Below are 25,907 nucleotides of genomic sequence, written 5' to 3'. Positions count from 1 at the left end.
CAAAACACATTATAAACTGTAAATTTTCCTTGCTACCTACAGAAACGCTGTCAATCAAATTAATGGTACTCAAATCTAGAGTCCAAAATAAGTCATGACTGTAATCCTAACAGTCAGGACTACAACCATTGTTTATACAAAGAGCATAGAAACATATGAACTCTGTGTATACAATAATCTATAGGAGGAAATGAAAGTACTTTTAGTATGTGATTCCTGTATTTTTAAGTGTCACTCAAATGTCAGAGCTACTAACAATAAAATAATAATTATATATTTTTCATTAGGTGTTTCTAGTGTTCTCATAAGGTAAGTACTTTGCAGACATCATTTTGCTTAAAATTCTCAAAGAACCTAAGAGGCAGAGACATATTTATCTTCATATAATGTTGAAGATTCTGAAGCTTAGAAAAGTTAGTAAACATCAAAGATATGTCTGGAACCCAGGCCTGCCTTATACCAAAGTCAGGGATCTTAAGCAATTTATTGTATTAGATTTCTCGGTATCTGCCTTTTTTCTGCTGTTCTACTAAGGTTATTTTGAAATGTTCAATTGGTAAATATCTGATTTCTAATGTCTTTCTTAATAAATATTTTTTACAGAATTTCCATTTACCTCTTGTCTTTTAACTTCATTACATCTTACAGTTATGGAGTATCATCTAATAGGAATCTTCCATAAATGAAATTGAGCTGCTGGACTGGTTAGAATCTCTGTCTTTTGCATTTTAACAGAATATAAACATAGCGATCTCTATCAGGAAATCTTGAAGGCAAGCATACAATATAAATTAATAACTGGCAACAGACTTCCAAAATTGAAAGTGACAGCACTTAAAATAATAATTTCCTTTAAATTGTTTGTCTGTAATTATTTTTAAGATGTTACATAAGGGACTAACTAGGTACAATATACCAAGAGGGAGAAAAAACAGGAACCAAGATAGATTAATTGAACTTATAAACATTCCTGGGGATAAAAAATAAATTAGCTTCAGGAGAAGAATTGACTACTAAACTTGTGTTTTGAACAATGATTAAAAAGAATGACAGGCTAAATTTATATTTCCTACATCTGAAACAAAATTCTTAGTTTCTGCTTTTAAATTTATAGTCCACGTAAATTAAACTGAAATGGATACCACAAAAAATATAAATATGAATAAAATTAGGAATATTTAAGAATTCACTAAATTTTAAAATTATGTTTACTGTGTAGATTTTACCAATAAATCCTTGATTTATTATAGTTTCATTTCATCCACATACAGGTCTCCTCTCTATATTTGACATCAGCTATAGTCACTGTGTATCCCAAGTGAGTGTCATCCAATATATTTTTATTAGTCATAAACTTCCTTCAATATCTGTAACATTCACTGCCTTTGCCACTATTTACTTTTCTTGAAATGCCTTTCACTTGAACAACCATCATTATATAAATTTTACTCCTTTTTCCACAACCTCTCCGAAGGCTCTTCCTTTGTCTCACTCACTAAATGAATGACCTCCATGAAATTCAGTCTTTTGGTCTTTTCTCTTGCCAGTGTCTCAGAGAGACAAGGACAGATGGCCCTGGAGTATGATTAACTTTCCTTTTTTTGCCAGATTGAAAAACGATGAGGTCATTGGATCTGGATTAACTTGACCTAGGACGGACCAAGCAGGATTGAGAATCCCACAGAACTTGAGACACTGAGAACATCTGAGAGTTCAGTCTATTTACAATATTCCTATGTGATACTCTCCTGCATATTATTTTGTATTATCTAAACATAATGCTAAAATTTACTTTTGTCCAGAAATAACTCCAGAAAGAATGAAGAGATGGAGCCAAAACAAAAACAACACCCAGTTCTGAATGGGACTGGTGATAGAAGCAAGGTCCAATGGGAACCTGGAATGTTAGGTCCATGAATCAAGGCAAATTGGAAGTGATCAAATAGGAGATGGAGTGAATGTCGACCTTCTAGGAATCAGTGAACTAAGATGGACTGGAATGGGTGAATTTAACTCAGATGACCATTATATATACTACTGTGGGCAAGAATCCCTTAGAAGAAATGGAGTAGCCATCATAGTCAACAAAAGAGTCCAAAATACAGTACTTGGATGCAATCTCAAAAACAACAAAATGATCTCTGTTCGTTTCCGAGGCACACCATTCAGTATCACAGTAATCCAAGTCTATGCCCCAACCAGTAAAGTTGAAGAAGCTGAAGTTGAACAGATCTATGAAAACCTATAAGACATTTTAGAACTAACCCCCCAAAAAAAGATGTCCTTTTCATTATAGGGTAAAGTGAAGTGAAGTCACACAGTCATGTCTGACTCTTTGTGACCCCATGGACTGTAGCCTACTGGCTCCTCCGTCCGTGGGATTTTCTGGGCAAAGGTACTGGAGTGGGTTGCCATTTCCTTCCAGAGGATCTTCCTGACCCAGGGATTGAACCCAGGTCTACCTGCATTGCAGGCAAACAATTTACCCTCTGAGCCATTAGGGAACATTATAGGGTACTAGAATGCAAAAGTAGGAAGTCAAGAAACACCTGGAGTAGCAGGCAAATTTGGCCTTGGATTACATAATGGAACCAGATAAAGGCTAATAGAATTTTGCCAAGAAAACTCACAGGTCATAGCAAACACCCTCTTCCAACAACACAAGAGAACACTGCACATGGACATCACCAGATGGCCAACACTGAAATCAGATTGATGATATTCTTTGCAGTCAAAGATGGAGGAACTCTATACAGTCAGCAAAAACAAGACCGGGAGAAGACTGTGGCTCAGATCATGAACACCTTATTGCCAAATTCAGACTTAAATTGAAGAAAGTGGGGAAAACCACTAGACCATTCAGGTATGACTTGAATCAAATCCCTTATGATTACACAGTGGAAGTGAGAATTAGATTTAAGGGACTAGATCTGATAGACAGAGTGCCTGATGAACTATGGATGGAGGTTCGTGACATTGTACAGGAGACAGGGATCAAGACCATCCCCAAGAAAAAGAAATGCAAAAAAAGCAAAATGGCCATCTGATGCCTCACAAATAGCTGTGAAAAGAAGAGAAACAAAAAGCAAAGGAGAGAAGGAAAGATATACCCACTTAAATACTGAGTTCCAGAGAATAGTAAGGAGAGATAAGAAAGCCTTCCTCAGCAATCAGTGGAAAGAAATAGAGAAAAATAACAGAATGTGAAAGACTAGAGATCTCTTCAATGTGGCGTGAGATGGCATTCAAGAGATGGGAAGAATACAGAGAACTGTACAAAAAAAGATCCTCATGACCCAGATAATCACGATAGTGTGATATCTCATCTAGAGTCAGACATCCTGGAATGTGAAGTCAAGTGGGCCATAGGAAGCATCACTATGAATAAAGCTAGTGGAGGTGATGGAATTCCAGTTGAGCTATTTCAAATCCTGATGCTGTGAAAGTGCTGCACTCAATATGCCAGCAAATTTGGAAAACTCAGCAGTGGCCACAGGGCTGGAAAAGTTCAGTTTTCATTCCAACCCCAAAGAAAGTCAATGCCAAAGAATGCTCAAACTACTGCACAATAGCACTCATCTCACTAGAAATCTCATCTCATACTAGTCAGTAATGCTCAAATTTCTCCAAACCAGGCTTCAGTAATACCTGAACCATAAACTTCCAGATGTTCGAGGTGGTTTTAGAAAAGGCAGAGGAACCAGAGAACAAACTGCCAACATCCACTGGATCATCAAAAAAGCAACAGCGTTCCAGAAAAAAAAAAATCTATCTCTGCTGTATTGACTATGCCAAGGCCTTTGACTGTGTAATCACAATAAACTGTGGAAAAGTCTGAAAGAGATGGGAATACCAGATTACCTGAGCTGCCTCTTGAGAAATCTGTATGCAGGTCAGGAAGCAACAGTTAGAACTGGACATGGAACAAAAGAATGGTTTCAAATAGGAAAAGGAGTACATCAAGGCTGTATATTGTCACCCTGCTTATTTAACTTATATGCAGAGTACATCATCAGAAGTGCTGGGCTGGAGGAAGCAGAAGGGGGAATCAAGATTTCCAGGAGAATTATCAATAACCTCAGATATGCAGATGACACCACTCTTATGGCAGAAAGTGAAGAACTAAAGAGCCTCTTGATGAAAGTGAAAGAGGAGAGTGAAAATGTTGGCTTAAATTTCAGCATTAGGAAAACTAAGAGCATGGCATCCAGTCCCATCACTTGGGAAATAGATGGGGAAACAGGGGAAACAGTGGCTGACTTTATTTTGGGGGGGGGGCTCCAAAATCACTGCAGATGGTGACTGTAGTCATGAAATTAAAGATGCTTACTCCTTGGAAGAAAAGTTATGACCAACCTAGATAGCATGTTAAAAAGTAGAGACATTACCTTGCCAACAAATGTCCATCTAGTCAAGGCTACTGTTTTTCCAGTGGTCATGTATGGATGTGAGAGTTGGACTGTAAAGAAAGCTGAGCACTGGAGCATTGATGCTTTTGAACTGTGATGTTGGAGAAGACTCTTGAGAGTCCCTTGGACAGCAAGGAGTTCCAACCAGCCCATCCTTAAGGAGATCAGTCCTGAGTGTTGGGTGGACTAATGTTGAAGCTAAAACTCCAATAATTTGGCCACCTGATGTGAAGAGCTGACCCATTTGAAAAGGCCCTGTTGCTGGGAAAGATTGAGAGCAGGAAGAGAAGGGGACGACAGAGGATGAGATGGTTGGATGGCATCACCGACTCAATGGACATGAGTTTGGGTAAACTCCGGGAGCTGGTAATGGACAGGGAAGCCTGGTGTGCTGTGGTCCATGGGGTCGCAAAAAGTCAGACACAACTAAGCGACTGAAATGAACTGAACTGAACTGAAGGATGGACCAAGCAGTATTGAGAATCCCACAGAACTTGAGACACTGAAAACTTCTGATAGTTCAATCTATTTACAATCTTCCTATGTGATACTCTCCTCCCTATTTCTTTCTATTATTTAAACATAATGCTGAAATTTACTTTTGTCTAGTTAATGGATGGGAAGTTTTATTTTTTCCTCTTCAAGGTAGTCAACCAATAAGTTTGTTTTTTGTTAAAGCTGCCAAAATAGAACATGTCACGAAGAGAAAAGAACATTTACATTTTTTATGAGCTAGAAATAAGTAAAATCAATATAACAGCTAATTAAATCTTTAGCAAAATATTAAAAAGACTGTGCTGACTTAACCTATAGAGAAGACCTGATCTTAACTATATAACAACAGAATGTCAAGGGCCAATAACTGCACTCCAAAACAAAATGAAGACAATGTGTTTAGCCGCAAATTCTGATATTTTCCCACATTTAAAATTTTTATTAAAGTATGGTGTATTTATAATGCTGTGTTATATCCCATATTTTAAATGACTAAAATGGCCTTTATGCTTATGTTACATAGGTAGTGGCTTCTTAAGTTTCCAGTTCTGAAAACATTGATATTTCTATGATATATACACATGACTTGACAGATTTTGCTTCTGTATGTAGTTTCATTTGTATTTTTAAGGCTTAGATTGCCTCTGTTGAAATGTGGGGTGTTTTGAAGCAAAAGGCATCGAGTTTCTGTTGCATAGTTTTGGAGCTTCCTTATTAATCAAATGAGAGCTGCTCCATGAAATATAATATAAAGTTGTAAAAGTATTTTTGTATGATCTCTCACTTTAAATGCAGATCAACCCCAATTAAATTTCAGACTCTAAAAGCAAAAAAAAAAAAGGAAGAACTATATTAATTAAACAGACATTCTCATGAAGAAAGGAAATTATATCTCCTGTCTTTAAATTCTGGTACTCAATCATAGATGTAAGACTCTCAGACTATTAAATTGATAATAAAAGCATTATAAAATGTTTTCCACATGAAACATGACCTTTTATGCACAACACATGTTAATAAATGCATGTAATAAACATTTTAATTTAGAAAGCTTGACCGTATATCTTTGGTATCATTTCAACAAGTCTCTTTTGGGATCAGTGGAAGAACATTGCCCCAGTGCACTTAGCTTCAGAAATGTATTAAAATTCTATAACCATTTTAAAATCACATTTCCAAGCAAAGCTATTTTCACAATTCAATATTTTCTTGAACAGTTAAATTTTTGTTTCTTTAAAAATATAATTGTTTCAACTGTGTATTTATATAAAATGCTTAAAGTGTTTGAGACAAAATAACATAGAGGATTTATGGCATTAATTTTCATATAGTAGCCTCTAAATTTGAAGTAAGAAAGCATGACTACAGCTTCAAAACTCTGGTAATATATTTACAGTACAGATATAGGGCTTTGAACATACCTGGGATTTTAGGACTAAAAAAATAACATGTGACATACTTCAGTGTTGTTACCTAAGTTATATGAGGATTGCTTTTGCAAGTCAGTCAATCATGAGTAAAGAGTCATTAGCATTATTTGTCATAGACCTGCTGTTTGGAACCAGAAAATCCAGGGAAATGAAACATATTACAAGCTTGCACCCTAAAGAAAAATCATAAAATGAAATCAAGAGCATTTGGGTTGTTTTAATATTAGTTTAAGGTTTATCTTAATTGTCCTGTCATTTATTCCTGATTAAAAGGCTAGCTATTGCATCAAAACACAATCATATATTTATACAAAGCTACAGTTTTTCTTTCACGTTTAAGGATAATTACAATTTTACTATAAAAGAAAAATTGCATTTCAATTGTGGCATTCCATATATCAAACTTAGTTATAATAAAATTGCATATTTTGTATTATTGCTTTCAGTTCAGTTCAGGCGCTCAGTCATGTCCGACTATTTGCGACCCCATGAATCGCAGCAGCCAGGCCTCTCTGTCCATCACCAACTTTTGGAATTCACTCAGACTCACGTCCATCGAGTCAGTGATGCCATCCAGCCATCTCATCCTCTGTCGTCCCCTTCTCCTCCTGCCCCCAATCCCTCCCAGCATCAGAATCTTTTCCAATGAGTCAACACTTCGCATCAGGTGGCCAAAATACTGGAGTTTCAGCCTTAGCATCCTTCCTTCCAAAGAAATCCCAGGGTTGATCTCCTTCAGAATGGATTGGTTGGATCTCCTTGCAGTCCAAGGGACTTTCAAGAGTCTTCTTCAACACCACAGTTCAAAAGCATCAATTCTTCAGTGCTCAGCCTTCTTCACAGTCCAACTCTCACATCCATACATGACCACAGGAAAGACCATAGCCTTGACTAGACGGAACTTAGTCGGCAAAGTAATTTCTCTGCTTTTGAATATGCTATCTAGGTTCGTCATAACTTTTCTTCCAAGGTGTAAGCATAGTTTAATTTCATGGCTGCAATCGCCATCTGCAGTGATTTAGGAGCACCCCCCCCCCAAAAAAAAATCTGACACTGTTTCCCCATCGATTTCCCATGAAGTGATGGGACCGGATGCCATGAACTGCGCTTTCTGAATGTTGAGCTTTAAGCGAACTTTTTCACTCTCCACTGTTACTTTCATCAAGAGGCTTTTTAGTTCCTCTTCACTTTTTGCCATAAGGGTGGTGTCATCTGCATATCTGAGGTTATTGATATTTCTCCCGGCAATCTTGATTCCAGCTTGTGTTACTTCCAGTCCAGCGTTTCTCATGATGCATTTTGCATAGAAGTTAAATAAGCAGGGTGACAATATACAGCCTTGACACACTCCTTTTCCTATTTGGGACCAGTCTGTTGTTCCATGTCCAGTTCCAACTGTTGCTTCCTGACCGGCATATACATTTCACAGAAAGCAGGTTAGGTAGTCTGGTATTCCCATCTCTTTCAGAATACACCCAGTTTATTGTGATGCACACAGTCAAAGGATTTGGGATAGTCAGTAAAGCAGAAATAGGAAGTTCACATATTGCTGAAGCCTGGCTTGGAGAATTTTGAGCATTACTTTACTAGCATGTGAGACGAGTGCAATTGTGCAGTAGTTTGAGCATTCTTTGGCATTGCCTTTCTGTGGGATTGGAATGAAAACTGACCTTTTCCAGTCCTGTGGCCACTGCTGAGTTTTCCAAATTTGCTGTCATGTTGAGTGCAGCACTTTCACAGCATCATCTTCCAGGATTTGAAATAGCTCCACTGGAATTCCATCATCTCACTGGCTTTGTTCATAGTGATGCTTTCTAAGGCCCACTTGACTTCACATTCCAGGATGGCTGGCTCTAGATAAGTGATCACACCATTGTGATTATCTGGGTCGTGAAGATCTTTTTGTGCAGTTCTTCTGTATATTCTTGCCACCTCTTCTTAATATCTTCTGCTTCTGTTAACTCCATACCATTTCTGTCCTTTATCGAGCCCATCTTTGCACGAAATGTTCCCTTGGTATCTCTAATTTTCTTGAAGAGATCTCTAGTCTTTCCCATTCTGTTCTTTTTCTCTATTTCTTTGCATTGATTGCTGAAGAAGACTTTTTTTTTTTATCTCTTCTTGCTCTTCTTTGGAACTCTGCATTCAGATCCTTATATCTTTCATTTTCTCCTTTGCTTTTCATCTCTCTTGTTTTCACAGCTATTTGTAAGGCCTCCCCATACAGCCATTGGGCTTTTTTGCATTTCTTTTCTATGGTGATTGTCTTGATCCCTGTCTCCTGTACAATGTCAGGAACCTCATTCCATAGTTCATCAAGCACTCTATCTCTCAGATCTAGGCCCTTAAATCTATTTCTCACTTCCACTGTATAATCATAAGTGATTTGATTTAGGTCATACCTGAATGTTTACTGGTTTTCCCTACTTTCTCCAATTTAAGTCTGAATTTGGCGATAAGGAGTTCATGATCTGAGCCACAGTCAGCTCCTATTCTTGTTTTTGTTGCCTGTATAGAGCTTCTCCATCTTTGGCTGCAAAGAATAGAATCAATCTCATTTCGGTGTTGACCATCTAGTGATGTCTACGTGTAGAGTCTTCTCTTGTGTTGTTGGAAGAGTGTGTTTGCTATGACCAGTGCATTTTCTTGGCAAAGCTCTATTCGTCTTTGCCCTGCTTCATTCTGCATTCCAAGGAGAAATTTGCCTGTTACTCCAGGTGTTTCTTGACTTCCTACTTTTGCATTCCAGCCCCCTATAATGAAAAGGATATCTTTTTTGGGTGTTAGTTCTAAAAGATCTTGTAGGTCTTCATAGAACCATTCAACTGCAGCTTCTTCAATGTTATGGTTGGGGCATAGACTTGGAATACTCTGATATTGAATGGTTTGCCTTGGAAATCAACAGAGATCATTCTGTAATTTTTGAGATTGCAGCCAAGTACTGCATTTCGGGCTCTTTTGTTGACCATGATGGCTACTCCATTTCTTCTGAGGGATTCCTGCCTGCAGTAGTAGATATAAAGGTCATCTGAGTTAAATTCACCTATTCCAGTCCAGTATAGCTCACTGATTGCTAGAATGTTGACATTCACCCTTGCCATCTCTTGTTTGACCACTTCCAATTTGCCTTGATTAATGGACCTGACATTCCAGGTTCCTATGCAATATTGCTCTTTACAGCATCGGACCTTGCTTCTATCACCAGTCACATCCACAGCTGGATATTGTTTTTTCTTTGGCTCCATCCCTTCATTCTTTCTGGAGTTATTTCTCCACTGATCTCCTGTAGCGTTTTTGGCACCTACTGACCTGGGGAGTTCCTCTTTCAGTATCCTATCATTTTGCCTTTTCATGCTGTTCATGGGGTTCTCAAGGCAAGAATGCTGAAGTGGTTTGCCATTCCCTTCTCCAGTGGACCACATTCTGTCAGACCTCTCTCATCATGACCTGCCCGTCTTGGGTTGCCTGGCAGGCATAGCTTAGTTTCATTGAGTTAGACAAGGCTGTGGTCCTAGTGTGATTAGATTGACTAGTTTTCTGTGAGTATGGTTTCAGTGCTTTTTTTTTTTTTTACATAAGGATAAAAATGGTAATCACTTTGTGGTAGAAATATTGACATAGGATTCTGTTGAAGTCCTCCTGGACATAGGCTCCTGGAAATCTCTTTGGAACCAATAACTTTCATCCTGAAGACCCAGGAGAGATTGAGTTAGTCAAGGGAGATGGAGAATTTATATAGTGCTATATGTCATTATGGGCTTCTCACATGGCACTAGTGGTAAAGATAATGCCTGGCTATGCAGGAGATGCAAGAGATGCAAGTTTGATTCCTGAGTTGGGAAGACCCTTGTAGTAGGAAATGATACCCTACTCTAATATTCTTGCCTGGAAAATTCCATGGACAGAGAAACCTGGCTGGCTACAGTCCATGAGGCCACAAAGAGTCAGACATGACTGAGCGACTGAGCACATGTCAATTATATCTCAATAAATGTAATAGAAAAACATTTCTTCAGCTACATTATGCTCTCCAAACTTACCTAAATGGTGAGTTTAACAGGGACATATAGAATTTAGTTATAAAACCCTATTTTTTCTTTTTTGCTCTCCCTTTCATCCTGCTGACTTGAGGTGGTCTTTTTCCTGCTGTTATAAAACCTCAACAGAGCATAATTTAAAAAAAAAAAAAAGACACAAAGTACTATTATCACATTAAGTGTTTTTTAAAAAAGTTTCTCTATTTTAACATATTAATCAATACTTAAAATGTCCTTTAAAGGTAATACTTTTTCTTCCTTCCTAGCTAAGATGAGCTCCTAGAAAGTGTCCTGCCTTTGGAGAAGAGATTTATATATTAATTACCTCTTTACCTATTCTTTTCTCCAGGGGATCTTCACAAATCAGGGATTGAACTCAGGTCTCCTGCATTGCAAGCAGGTTCTTTACTGTCTGAGGTACCAGGGAAACCCCACCTATTTACTAGCCATTGTTGTTTTTTTCAGCACTATGAAACATATTGGGATAAATAATCCAAATTAACAGAAAACATTTGTTAAGGAGGAAATTCAACCAACTCTAGACTGTATAGTACTGGAGATTGAGGAGGAAAGATTGGTAAGGTAGGCAGGAAATTTTTTACTTAATTATTATTGATAAATGGTTTGAACACTTTTGAGTCAGTCCTATGTATAAAACAGACTTTGTCAATGGGGCACTTTCAGCATTGGTGTGGTCTCCTGCTGTAACTTTAGTTTAAGAAGTGCTTTTCAATTACAGTTGACCTTTGAACAACATGGGCCAGAACTGCATGTGTCCACTTATTTTTCAATAGATATTTTGTAATTGGAAATACTACAGTACTATACAATCTAGAGTTGGTTGAATTTGCTCCTTAACAAATGCTTTCTGTTAATTTGGATTATTTATTCATCTCGTATTCATTCATTTGATCATATATTTATTATATTGCCCACTGCTTTAGAGAAGATTAATGAAATGTAAAAGATAAAATTTGATATGTAAGAGAAAGGGGAAAATGTACCTAGAAGACCTGGATGAAAAATCTGAAATATTTGAGTGAAAATTTAGTCCTAAACTTGGTAAGAGTTATCACAGTGCAAATACCTGAAAGGGCTGCATCGTACCAATTCTCTTACATTAATTGACTGTGAAAATGATTCCCCCGAGTCAACAAATATTTCAAATATCCCTGGATTAAGATAAGCATTTATGGATTTGAGGAAGATGATTAAGGTGACAATGTAATATTTAATTATTCCTGCATCCTACTCATTAATAAAAGACAGAGATTTGCAGAGCCAAATACTGGGAGAAAGTATCCCATGAAATTGGCAGTTTTAAAAAGTGACATAATGTCTTGCAGGAATGTCTCCGTTTTGAGAAAGACTTGCTGTCACTTGTTTATAAGAGCGTCAGGCCTTCTAAGCAAAGATCCCCCCTATAATCCACTCATGTGCAGGTTTTACCTGCCCCTACACAGTATAAACTTAAGGCTTGAAATTTAGGGAGCTGCATTGCTTTACTTATTGCCATGCTGTTGTTTTTGTTGTTGTTGAGTTACTAAGTCACGTTCAACTATTTGGGACCTCATGAACTTCAGCATGTCAGGATCCTCTGTCCTTCACTGTGTCCTAGAGTTTGCTGAAATTCATGTCCATGGAGTTGATGATGCTATCTAACCATCTATCCCCTGCTGCCCCCTTCTCCTTCTGCCTTTATTCTTTCCAAGCATCAGGGTCTTTTAGAATGAGTTGGGTCTTTTATAATGAGTTGGCTCTTCACATCAGGTGGCCAAAGTATTGGAGCTTCAGCTTCAGCATCAGTCCTTTCCGTGCACATTCAGGAAGATTTTGATTGACTGGCTTGATCTCCTTGCAATCCAAGGGACTCTAAAGAGTCTTCTCCAGCACCATAATTTGAAGGCATCAATTTTTCAGCACTCAGTCTTTTTTGTGATCCAAATCTCACAACCGTACATGACTGTTGAAAATATCATAGCTTTGACTTTACAGACTTCTATTGGCAAAGTGATATCTCTGCTTTTGAATACACTATCTAGGTTTGTCATAGCTTTTCTGGCAAGGGGCAAGCCTCTTTTAATTTCATGGCTGCAGTGATTTTGGAAACCAAGAATATTAAAATCTGTCACTGCTGCACTTCTTCCCTTTATATTTGCCTGCGCTGATACTCCTGCTAATACTTTTGTTGAAGGTAGCAGGGTCCTTGCCTCTGACCCAGAAGTTTGTTTATTATCTTTTATAAACATCCATAGAACTATGAAAGTGAAAGTCGCTCAGTCATATCTGACTCTTTGCGACTCCATGGACTATACAGCCCATGGAATCCTCTAGGCCAGAATACTGGAGTGGGTAGCCTTTCCCTTCTCCAGGATATCTTACCAATGAAGAGGTCAAACCCAGGTCTCTCACATTGCAGGTGTATTCTTTACCAGCTGAGCTCAAAGGAAGCCCAAGAATATTGGAGTGGGTATCCTCTGTTCTTCAGGGCATCTTCCCAACCCATGAATGGAACCGAGGTCTCCTGCATTACAGGTGGATTCTTTACCAACTGAGCTATCAGGCAAGCCTGATAGAACTATAATGGACAGAATTATTAACTCCTGTAGTTATTTTTGTGAGTATTCTCCTGCTTTAATATCTCCTCTCCATTACCAAGCTTAAATAGGGTAATAGAACAGCAAATCCAAAGTCCACAGATAATACCTACAACTAAATAAGACAACAAGCTAGCCCTCAGATCACAGAATATGAGCTACTAGGAAAACAACTGACAGGAACTAGATCTCTGTACTAAGTGTGTGATAAGTGTGCACATTAAGTGTGCAAGTGTGGTAAAAACTATTTTTAAGGGAGTTCAAAGAAGATTAAGGGTTTCTGTTGGCCCTGAGAGCTGTTGAAACTCAAAATTACCAGTATGCACTAAGTGGAGAAGTTAATAAGTTCTATGAACACAGAAGCAGTACAAAACTTCACACTAAGGAGAAAGGGACAAATTGGTGGAAGAAGAATAAAAATTGAACAGAACAGGCACTATAGGGGACAAGAAAAGGAAATGCCTTCAAGTTCAACGGGAGTGCAGAAGAAAGCAAACTAACTTCCAAAACTGAAGGATAATTTTTAACATTTATGAAAATGACTGAAACAGATATTTTAGATCTGGAAAATAGGAAAGCTATCCAGAAATTATTCCAAAAGATGAAAAAGATAAAGACAGAAAGACATAAAATTCAAAAATTAGAAAAAAGATCATGGTAACAAATAAATAAATAAATAAATACAGAAGAATAAGCAAATTAATAAGTCTTAAAAGATAAAGGCATTTTTTCAGTTCAGTTCAATCTCACAGTCATGTCCAATCCTTTGCAATTCCAGGGACTGAAGATTCCCAGGCATCCCTGTCCATCACCAACTCCCAGAGTTTACCCAAACTCAGTCCATTGAGTCAGTGATATCATCCAACCATCTCATCCTCTGTCATCCCCTTCTCCACCCACCTTCAATCTTTCCCAGTATGAGGGTCCTTTCAAGAGTCAGTTCTTTTCATCAGGTGATAAAAGTAGTGGAGTTTCAGCTTCAGCATCAGTCCTTCTAGTGAATATTCAGGACTGATTTCCTTTAGGATGGGCCGGTTGGATCTCCTTGCTGTCCAAGGGACTCTCAAGAGTCTTCTCCAATGCCACAGTTCAAAAGCATCAATTCTTGGCACTCAGCTTTCTTTGGAATCCAACTCTCACATCCATACATGACTACTGGAAAAGCCATAGCTATGACTAGACGGACCCTTGTAGGCAAACTAATGTCTATGCTTTTTAACATGCTGTCAGGATTTTTCATAACTTTCCTTCCAAGGAGTAAGTGTCTTTTTGTTTCATGGCTGCAGTCACCATCTGCAGTGATTTTGGAGCCAAAAAAACTAAAGTCTGCTACTGTTTCCACTGTTTCCCCATCTACCTGCCATGAAATGATAGGATCAGATGCCATGACCTTAGTTTCTGGAATGTTTAGTTTTAAGCCAACTTTTCACTCTCCTCTTTCATTTTCATCAGGATGCTCTTTAGTTCCTTTTCACTTTCTGCCATAAGGGTGGTGTCATCTGCATATCTGAAGTTATTTATATTTCTCCTGGCAATCGTGATTCCAGTTTGTGCTTCTTCCAGGCCAGCATTTCTCCTGATGTACTCTATATAAGTTAAATAAACAGAGTGACAATATACAGCCTTGATGTACTCTTTTCTGATTGGAAACCAGTCTGTTTTCCGTGTACAGTTCTAACTGTTGCTTCTTGACATGCATACAGATTTCTCAGGAGGCAGGTGAGGTGGTCTGGTATTCCCATATCTTTAAGAATTTCCCACAGTTTGTTGTGATCCACCCAGCCAAAGGCTTTGGCATAATCAATAAAGCAGAGATATATGTATTTCTCGGTCTCGCTTTTTCGATGAATCAACAGATGTTGGCAATTGGATCTCTGGTTCCTCTGCCTTTTTTAAATCCAGCTTGAACATCTGGAAGTTCACGGTTCATGTATTGTTGAAGTATGGCTTGAAGAATTTTCAGTATTACTTTGCTAGCATATGAGATGAATGCAATTGTATGGTAGTTTGAGCATTCTTTGGCATTGCCTTTCTTTGGGATTGGAATGAAAACTGAACTTTTCCAGTCCTGTGGCCACTGCTGAGTTTTCCAAATTTGCTGGCATATTGAGTGCAGCACTTTCACAACATCATCTTTAAGGATTTGAAATAGCTCAACTGGAATTTCATCACCTCCACTAGCTTTGTTTGTAGCAATACTTCCTAAGGCCCACTTGACTTCACATTCCAGGATGTCTGGCTCCAGGTAACTGATTATCATGATTATTTGGGTCATTAAGATGTTTTTTATATAGTTCTTCTGTGTATTCTTGCCACCTCCTCTTAACACCTTCTGCTTCTGTTTAGTCCATACCATTTCTGTCCTTTACTGTGCTCATCTTTGTATGAAATATTCCCTTGGTATCTCTAATTTTCTTGAAGAGAACTCTAGTCTTTCCCATTCTATTGTTTTCCCCTATTTCTTTGCATTGATCACTAAGGAAGTGATCAATCCTTGCTTATCTTGTCTCTCCTTGCTATTCTTTGGAACTCTGCACTCAAATGTGTATATCTTTCCTTTTCTACTTTTCCTTTGGCCTGTCTTCTTTTCACAGCTGTTTGTAAGGCCTCCTCAGTCAATCATTTTGCCTTTTTGCATTTCTTTTTCTTGGTGATGGTCTTGATCACTGCCTCCTGTACAATATCAGGAACCTCCATCCATAGTTCCTCAGGAACTGTCTATCATAAATAATCCGTTGAATTTATTTGTCATTTCCAGTGTATACTAGTAAGGGATTTGCTTTAAGTCATATCTGAATGGTCTATAGGTTTTCCCTACTTTCTTCAATTTACGTCTGAATTTGGCAATAAGGAGTTCATGATCTGAACCATCGTCAGCTCCTGGTGTTTTTTTTGGGGTTTTTTTTTTTTTTTTTTTTTGCTAACTGTATAGTTTCTCTATCTTTGGCTCCAAAGAATATAATCAGTCTGATATCATTATTGACCGTCTGGTGGTGTCCATGTGGAGAGTCTTCTCTTATGTTTTTGGAAGAGGGTGTTTGCTATGACCAGTGTATTCTCTTGGCAAAACTCTATTAGCCTTTGCCCTGCTTCAATCCATACTCCAAGGCCAAATTTGCCTGTTGCTCCAGGTATCTCTGCAGAAGGCACTAGCAACCCACTGCAGCACTCTTGCCTGGAAAATCCCATGGACAAGGAGCCTGGTAGGCTGCAGTCCATGGGACCGCTGGGAGTCAGACGCAACTGAGCGACTTTACTTTCACTTTTCACTTTCATGCATTGGAGAAGGAAATGGCAACCCATTCCAGTGTCTTGCCTAGAGAATTCCAGAGACAGAGGAGGCTGGTGGGCTGCTGTCTATGGGGTCACACAGAGTTGGACACGACTGATGCGACTTAGAAGCAGCAGTGGCAGCCAGGTATCTCTTGACTTACTATTTTTGCATTCCAGTCCCCTAGAAAGAAAAGGAAATCTATTTTGGGTGTTAGTTATAGAAGGTCTTATGGGACTTCATAGAACTGTTAAACTTCAGCTCCTTCAGCTTTATTGGTGGGGGCATAGATTTGGATTACCTTGATACTGAATGGTGTGGAAACGAATAGAGATCATTCTGTCTTTTTTAATATTGCATCCAAGTACCGTGTTTTAGACTCTTTTATTGGCTATGATGGCTACTCCTTTTCATCTAAGGGATTCTTGCCCACAGCACTAGATATAATGTTCATCTGAGATAAATTCACCCATTCCAGTCCATTTTAGTTCGCCGATTCCTGAAATGTTGACGCTCACTCTTGCCATCTCCTGTTTGACCACTTCCTGTTTGCCTTGATTCATGGACCTAACATTCCAGGTTCCTATGCAATATTGCTCTTTACAGCATCGGACTTTACATCCATCACCACTCACACCCACAACTGGGTGTTGTTTTTACTTTGCCTATGTCTGTTCATTCTTTCAGGAGTTATTTCTCCACTGATCTCCAGTAGCATATTGGGCACCTACCAACCTGGAGAATTCATCTTTCAGTGTCCTAACTCTTTGCCTTTTCTTTCTGTTCATGGGGTTCTCAAGGCAAGAATACTGAAGGGGTTTGCCATTCCCGTCTCCAGTGGACCATGTTTTGTCAGAACTCTCCACCATGACCCTTCCATCTTGGATGGCTCTATACAGCATGGTTCATACTTTCATTGATAAAGGCATTTTTTAAAAAGATGCAAAAATAGTTCATAAAAAAAAAGAGGAGCTATGAAAGTAAAACATATCCAACAGCTTATAAATTAGAGTGTTTTCTTTAAAAAGTCTAAACAAAAGGAAGATATTTAGATTAGAGAGAAGGGGATATAGAAGTTTTTCACTTTTATAATAAGCAACTCCATATTGAAAAATAAATTATTAAAACAGAAAAAAATAATAAAATAAAGAATTCAAAAAAAAATTTCCTGAAGACTTGAATGGATATACTACATATATGCAGAAATAAAGTAGAATTGTCAGTATGGAATCTATTCTAATAACACAACTGGACACTAAAAAATAATAAATTATTTGGAAATTCAGAAATAAGACCAACACCCATTGGAAAAGAAAGAGATTTTCATTATACTTTTTGACATTAGTGCTTCATGTAAGAAGAAAATGCATTGAAATATTTAAGTCAAAGAAAGAAACTGAGTCAAGGGTTTTATATCTAGCTATATTTAGGTTCAATTATTAGGGTCTGTTCTTCCCTGGCAGCTCAGAGAGTAAAGAATCTGCCTACAATGCAGGAGACCTGGGTTCAATCCCCAGGTAGGTAAGATTCCCTGGAGAAGGAATGATTACCCATTCCAGTATTCTTGCCTACAGAATTCCATTGACACAGAGGAGCCTGACAGGTTACAGTCCATGGGTCTGCAAAGAGTCAGACATGACTGAGCCACTCAAACTTTTTTTATTTAGGCCTCAAACTTTGATTAATGCACAAGAACACAGGAAATGGTGTTCCTGTGAGCCTACTCTGGGGAGTCTGCTAGAGAACAAGCTATAGATAACAAAATGATTGATTATCTTATTGGTTTTAATGGGGTAAAACACCATTACTTCAAATTAGATGCGTGGGAAAAGGAAATAAATAAAACAAGCATTGTAGTAAAAATATTAAAAAACGTAGTATTTTTTTTAAAGGAAACTAAGTATATTATGTTAAGTAGAAGTAAGCATTAGAACAAGACTTGACTATCTCTTGATATTGAGGAATTTTTTTTTTCTTTTTCAATTTGGGGAGAGTAATAAGGGTATTCTGATTAAGTTTTAAGAGTTTTTACCTTAAAGAGATACATATTGAAATATTTACAGAGGAACTATTATGTCTCTGTCCTGTTTCAAAACAATGATGTGAGACAACAAATGAAAGGTTTCCTAAGACTCAGTGAAGTTGGTTATTTGATATGTTGAAGTTTATTATAATAGTTTGCAATTTTATTTATGTTTGAAAGTTCCCTACTGAAAAATTAAAATGTTTTAAGAACTACTATCAAACTTTGTAAATGCAATCTAAAAATGTTTGTACTTTATTAATTTGCATTTAAATACTATATTCTTTTATAGCATAGTTGTAAAGTTTACTTCTTTGGGTGTTAGTTCTAAAAGGTCTTGTAGGTCTTCATAGAACCATTCAACTTCAGCTTCTTCAGCGTTACTGGTTGGGGCATAGACTTGGATTACTGTGATACTGAATGGTTTGCCTTGGAAAAAAGTTAGCTTAAAGCTCAGCATTCAGAAAACGAAGATCATGGCATCTGGTCCCATCACTCCATGGGAAATAGGTGAGGAAACAGTGGAAACACTGTCTGACTTTATTTTTGGGGGCTCCAAAATCACTGCAGATGGTGATTGCTGCCATGAAATTAAAAGACGCTTGCTCCTTGGAAGAAAAGTTATGACCAACCTAGATAGCATATTCAAAAGCAGAGACATTACTTTGCCGACTAAGGTCCGTCTAGTCAAAGCTATGGTTTTCTCAGTAGTCATGTATGGATGTGAGAGTTGGACTGTGAAGAAGGCTGAGTGCCGAAGAGTTAATGTTTTTGAACTGTGGTGTTGAAGAAGACTCTTGAGAGTCCCTTGGACTGCAAGGAGATCCAACCAGTCCATTCTGAAGGAGATCAACCCTGGGATTTCTTTGGAAAGAATGATGCTAAAGCTGAAGCTCCAGTACTTTGGCCACCTTATGCGAAGAGCTGACTCACTGGAAAAGACTCTGATGCTGGGAGGGATTGGGGGCAGGAGGAGAAGGGGACGACCCAGGATGAGATGGCTGGATGGCATCACTGACTCGATGGACGTGAGTCTGATTGAACTCCGGGAGTTGGTGATGGGCAGGGAGGCCTGGCGTGCTGCGATTGATGGGGTCGCAAAGAGTTGGACACGACTGAGCGACTGAACTGAACTGAACTGAAAGCTTGCTTTGAAAAGTATTTCATTAACAAATTCTTAGTAAAGAAATTACAATAAAATACTTCTTTTGAAATTTAATACTTCAAAATTAAATTTGTTCTGTTTATTACCTTTATTCATAGTAGAGCTAAAGATAATAGAGTAGTTGATTCTAAAGAAGAGATGAGCTTTTAAATGATGAATTAATTAACCTCAGTTAACATAATGCTATTATTAGTTCCATAGTTAATGAGCAGAGTTTTATTATAGGTCATTAACAGTTATTAATAAGTGAAACTGTGTTAGAAATACTACTTGGGTTTATATTTCAGACTCAAGAAACAAAGTCATGAAATGTTAATGACAATATTCAAAGCATTAGGCATTAAAGTAACATTTAGCTTTCAGGCTTCACACATTTCTGAGAGGATAATTCATGAATTTGCTAATTGGTCTCACTCTGCATGAATATGGGGCACATATATGTATACATGAGTATATAAGCTAAACTTTTATTAGTCTCAGATTTCCATTTAAATTACAGTAATGATAACTAGTTTATTATACTCATATATAAGATATCAATATGTTTTTATTCCTAGAAATCAGACCTATTTTTTAAAATTTATTTTATTTTATTTTACTTTACAATACTGTATTGATTTTGCCATACATCAATATGAATCCGCCACGGGTGTACACATGTTCCCAATCCTGAACACCCCCCCTCCCATCTCCCTCCCCATAACATCTCTCTGGGTCATCCCAGTGCACCAGCCCCAAGCATCCTGTACCCTGCATCAAACATTGCAAAATGCTAGATTCTACAACTTAAATTCTTTCAAAGAAAGATGATAGATGGTATTCAATTAATTTTTACATTTATTTTTATTTGCAATAGGCAGCTTATGTTATGTAATTTAGAGCTATTCTAACCTTTCAACTCTTGATTTAGTCAGTTCAATTACAATTTGAGGCATTCTCTATATTTTCTAAAAATGCGATTGCCTCCAGTTACAGATTTTAAAAACTCAAATAACTGGACTGCTATTTTTAAACAACTTAGTTATCTAGTGATGAATAATCACTGAAAACCATTTAACGCCTTTAACTTCAAAGACATACTATATATAATCTGATGTTTTCAATGATTTGGTTGTGCTTTTACAAACAACTGTGCAGCCCTCTACATTCGACCAGTGAGTGAGATTTGAGATAAAAAAAGATACATGAATTATTTTATGAATCATCTGTTCAATTACAAACTGATACAGAACATTCTATAGTACATCTTTTGCTCTTCCTCCCACTTTGTTCACTTTTCTCTTACATTGCTGGGGTGCTCTCTCTCTCTCTATCTGGCATTCATATGAGTACTCTTGCCCTGTCTCAGAGTCTCTTCCTCTTTCCACTTTCCTCTTTTAAGATGCTGACTGATGGAATGTTGTGAGAAGATGTCCACAAGTGGGCTCAGAGTAAGATGCGAATATTTTATTACCTGTTTTGCACTTTACACCTTCTCTGGGCATGTATCTGCTAGTGGTTAAATTAAATATGGTTTTCTTGGCTTTTCTGGGGTCTAAAAATTTTTCCCATTCTTTATAATAGTTGACATATAACAATGTTAAGTGACAAAAAGATGGATTGTTTAACTTGCAAAGATGTATAATCTCAATCAATGTAAAAGAACAGTGTTTATCCCATTATCCGGCTTACCTGGTGGTTCGTATGGTAATTGCCTGCAATGCAGGAGACCTGGATTTGATCCCTGGGTCTGGAAGATCCCCTGGAGAAGGAAATGGTAACCCATGCCAGTATTCTTGCCTGGAGAATTCCATGGACAGAGGAGCCTGGCAGGCTACAGCCCATGGATTCAGAAAGAGTTGGGTATGACTGAGTAACTAACACTCCTTACTTACAGCTCTGGGCACATAGTGAGCACTTAACAAAGGAGTTGTTGCTATAAATAAGTTTAAAATTTGAGAAAAAAGTCCTTTGTCAAGCCATGTGTCTTGATTACAGTAATTATAGCATTTAATGTATTCTCTCTTCACCATCCTATTATATTATCAGTAACATCTCTCAGAATCTATGCTGGTCCTCTTCATAAATTGGCTTTTATTCAGTTTTCTGTATACATAAACTATATTACACTGAAATGCTGAAGAAAGATTTTGGAGTCAAAAGATGGCTTAAATCTCCCACTTTTCATTTACTGACAGTGACATTTTTTAAAAAAATCACTTACCCTTTTCTTGTCTTTGTAGAATGGGAATAATAAATCTCATTTCCTAGAAATGGATGTGAATTAAATATAATGCTATGTATAAATTATAATAAATGTTAGTCATTCTTTTTGAGATGCATTTCCCTCAGCTCTCAGAAAATACAAAGTACCAGAAGCCACACAATTCAGGGAATGTAATAGTAATCCTGTGCCCATTAAAAATATACACTCCAAGGGGTTAGCCTTCACAGTGTGATTAAGGATAAGTTTTTTTTTTTTTTCTTTTAATGAAACATATACTGGCAATGATAGCATTTCAATAAAATTGTACAAAAATTTTGAAAATATTGTTATTACCTTGACATTTAAGGATTATGAAATCATTCTCTGCATTGCCATACTGTTGTTTTTTAGTGGCTAAGTCATATTTGACCCTTCGCAATCCCATAGACTATAGCCCACCACACTCCTCTGTCCATGGGATTTTCCAGGCAAGAATACTGAAGTGGGTTGCCATTTCCTTCTCCAGGGGATCTCCCTAACCCAGCGATCAAACCTGTGTTCGTTGCATCAGCAAGTGGATGCTTTACTTCTGAACCAGTGGGGAAGCCTGAATGGCCATGTGTCAATTCTTAAAATGAATGAGCAATCATCTTCAAGCGTTAATGAACAGCCTGCAATCTCCACTGAGGATTTTATTTTAGATATTTGTATTTCGTTGGAAAATAAGTAAAAACACCACAAAACTCTCATAAAATTCTTAAATAACACAACTTACTTTTTGAAGGAACTCGGAGATTGGCGAGGACCACTTCCAGGGAATCAGCTTGAACTCGAAGTACATAGCTTGTCCTTGTTTCATAATCGAGAGGGGCATTCACGTAGATTACTCCTGTGATGTTATTGATTCCAAACTTATCTAGAATCAAAATACAATTCCTTTGTCACTCTCTTCATACTATAAGGGAAAATAATTGTCTTTAAAAATCACTGTGATTTTAAAAACACATATAATAAGTATAACACATCAAAGTGACAAAATTAAGGCTTTGGGAAACTCTGTTTCAGCTCTAGAAATTTATCAACATCAGTGTTTCCCTAAATGCATGATTTGAAATTCTAGGGGTTTTTTTTGCGATAGTCCTGGAAACTGATGTTTCTCTGGTCAATTAAGTCTGTGAAACGATGTATACTGAATTGTTCACCATAGATACACATTATCTTCTACCATGGCAAATGCTTCTAGAAGTCTTGTTTCCCAATGTTCATCACAGCATTGTTTATAATAGCCAGGACATGGAAGCAACCTAGATGTCCATCAGCAGATGAATGGATAAGAAAGCTGTGGTACATATACACAATGAAGTATTACTCAGCCGTTAAAAAGAATACATTTGAATCAGTTCTAATGAGATAGATGAAACTGGAGCTGATGGTACAGAGTGAAGTAAGCCAGAAACAAAAACACCAATACAGTATACTAACACATATATATGGAATTTAGAAAGATGGTAACGATAACCCTGTATGCGAGACAGCAAAAGAGACACAGATGTATAGGACAGTCTTTTGAACTCTGTGGGAGAGGGAGGGAGAGGGTGGGATGATTTGGGAGAATGGCATTGAAACATGTATAATATCATGTAAGAAACAAATCGCCAGTCTAGATTCGATGCAGGATATAGGATGCTTGGGGCTGGTGCACTGGGATGACCCACAGAGACGGTATGGGAAGGGAGGTGGGAGGGGGTTCAGGATTGGGAACACGTGTACACCCGTGGTGGATTCATGCTGATGTATGACAAAACCAATGCTGTATTGTAAAGTAAAATAAAGTAAAAAAAAAAAAAAAGAAAAGAAATCCACTTATTTTTGTTTAAATACATATTTTATGATGCTGTTGGATTATTATACTTTTCATGATTTAATATATCGTATTATCCTGCGGATTTAGTGTTCTTCTAAGAACATGAGAGAACTGGCACCCCACTCCAGTAATCTTGCCTGGAAAATCCCATGGACAGAGGAGCCTGGTGGACTGCTAAGAGTTGGACATGACTGAACGACTTCACTTTTTCACTTTCATGCATTGGAAGAGGAAATGGCAATCCACTCCAGTGTTCTTGCCTGGAGAATCCCAGGGACAGGGGAGCCTGGTGAGCTGCCGTCTATGGGGTCACACAGAGTTGGACCCGACTGAAGCGACTTAGCAGCAGTAGCAACAGCAATACAAATATAGTTTAATATATTAGTTATTTTAAAATATTACTTATTATTTTAAATAGCTTGAAATATTTGGCCCTGAAGTTTACTTTTTAGAATAAATTTGATCATACAGATTTGAGTGATGAGCAGAGCACATTGGCAAACTTTATAATACCCTACCTCTTTCACTCTGTCTTTTCCTCACTTTGGTTTTCTCTACAGCATTTCCAACTGCCTAAATACTATATATTCATTAGCTTGATCGTTGTTCTTGTCCAGCACCTCTTATTGGATTGTTAAAGTCTACAATGATGATGATGATGTGTGTCCTCAGCTGTGTCCAACTCTGCAATCCCATGGACTGCAGCTCACCAGGCTCTTCTGTCCATGGAATTTTCCAGGCAAGAGTACTGGAGTGGGTTGCCATTTTCTTCTCCAGGGGATTTTCCCAACCCAGGGATCAAAACTGTGGCTCCTGCAGATTCTTTACCACTGAGACACTATTTTGTTCACTTCTTTCTCCTTAATTGCTGGAAGGTACTGAGTACATGATAAATGCTCAATAGGATTAGTAGACTGAATTGACAAGCAAATGAATTGAATGTAAAAATAATCATTGTGGTGGAGTGAGGGTAATAATTAGAACCACCTGTCTATATTCAAGGAAGAGAACAAATTGCATCACAGAGAAAACTCATAAGAACAAATTGAGAAAACCATAAGCTTCAGTCAGATGTAAGTTTAAGGCAAAAGGAAAGTCAGTAATATTTAGGGAAGAGGCATAATAGCAAAGGTGAAACAAAGAAAGTCAATAAGAAAAGTACAATATTTAGCACTTGCTTTAGGGGCAATAACTTTTAGTAATGATTGAAATACTTTTATTTATAAAAGTTGAAAACAACTTTCATAATTCCTTGCAAACTGCTTTACAATATTAACATCTCCTAATTTAATATTGAAATTCATGTGTTTATGAAACATATATTAGCTTTTTCTTAACCGCCTACAACATTCCAGGCCATTTTACTCATAAAAGGGAAAGCCAGAGGACAACTAACTGTGGGTAATAGGGAAAAAAAGAATCAATATGCTAGTATAAAACTGAGTCACAAACTTATTCCCATAGGCTAGCAAGCCAATCTGTTCTCTGTGAAAAGTGATTGGTAGATAAATGAAACTATTTATTTACTTACAACTGTTGATTATATGTTTGCTTTACTGAGGAATCACACAAAATGCACATGACTTTTATCATGTATGTGGCTCTTTGGTCATCCACAGTTATTTTTGTTCCTAAAATATCTTCCGGATTAGCTATGACATCGGTTACATATGGCACAGAACAATGGTAAAAGACTACTGTAGGAAATGATTATGACCAAAAGCTGAAAGTTCATATGCATTAATTTTGAATAAATGTCATTAAATATCCCTAAATCAGGGGGAGGTGAAGGCTTTCAGAACTGGATATTGAGTATTCCCTAGTGGAAATTAATAGCCTTTGTAAATATAACTGGATTTTTAATCAGATTTAATGCATAATTATATTTAAGTTAGACACATCTTACTAGAAAGATAAACAGCAATCAAATCTGAGAGATGGTATGGGGACGGAGGTGGGAGGGGATTTCAGGATTGGGAACACATGTACACCCGTGGCGGATTCATGTTGATGTATGGCAAAACCAATACAGTATTGTAAAGTAAAATAAACTAAAATTAAAAAAATGAAATTTATTCCAAATCTAAGTTTATTGTTTTATGATGAAAAGTGTTAGTCACTCAGTTGTGTCCAACTCTGTGTAACCCCATGAAGTGTAGCTTACCAGTCGTCTTTGTCCATGGAATTTCTAGGCAAGAATGCTGGAATGGGTTGCCGTTTGACTAAACATATACTCACCCTCTTCATTTCCTGCAACAATGGAGTATACAATGCTCTGATTGATGGCCGCAGCAGAAATTACACCCACCATAGTCCCTCTGGTTGCAAGTTCACTTACTGGAGGAGGTCTGCAGGGTGTAAGAGAACATAATTTATTTTTATTGTCCATTTCCTCATGACGGAGCTTTGTATTTAATAATATAATATGTTA

At 37.5% G+C, this 25,907-nt stretch overlaps 1 protein-coding gene across 5 annotated transcripts in view; it reads right to left on the bottom strand.

The window, feature by feature from the left end:
* PCDH15 (protocadherin related 15) overlaps window positions 1-25,907 on the bottom strand; it is a 1,084,160-nt gene that overhangs the window by 143,122 nt on the left and 915,131 nt on the right. For all 5 annotated transcript variants that reach the window (XM_069567843.1, XM_069567842.1, XM_069567840.1 and 2 more), the window contains exons 24-25: window positions 25,715-25,824; window positions 22,388-22,528 (exon numbers count right to left, since the gene is read on the bottom strand). In XM_069567843.1, coding sequence (XP_069423944.1) covers window positions 22,388-22,528; window positions 25,715-25,824 — 251 coding nt within the window. The remainder of the gene's footprint in view (window positions 1-22,387; window positions 22,529-25,714; window positions 25,825-25,907) is intronic.

Source organism: Ovis canadensis, chromosome 22, assembly GCF_042477335.2.
Source record: "Ovis canadensis isolate MfBH-ARS-UI-01 breed Bighorn chromosome 22, ARS-UI_OviCan_v2, whole genome shotgun sequence".
Classification (NCBI taxonomy): Eukaryota; Metazoa; Chordata; class Mammalia; order Artiodactyla; family Bovidae; genus Ovis; species Ovis canadensis.
This window is presented reverse-complemented; position numbering and strand designations above follow the sequence as displayed.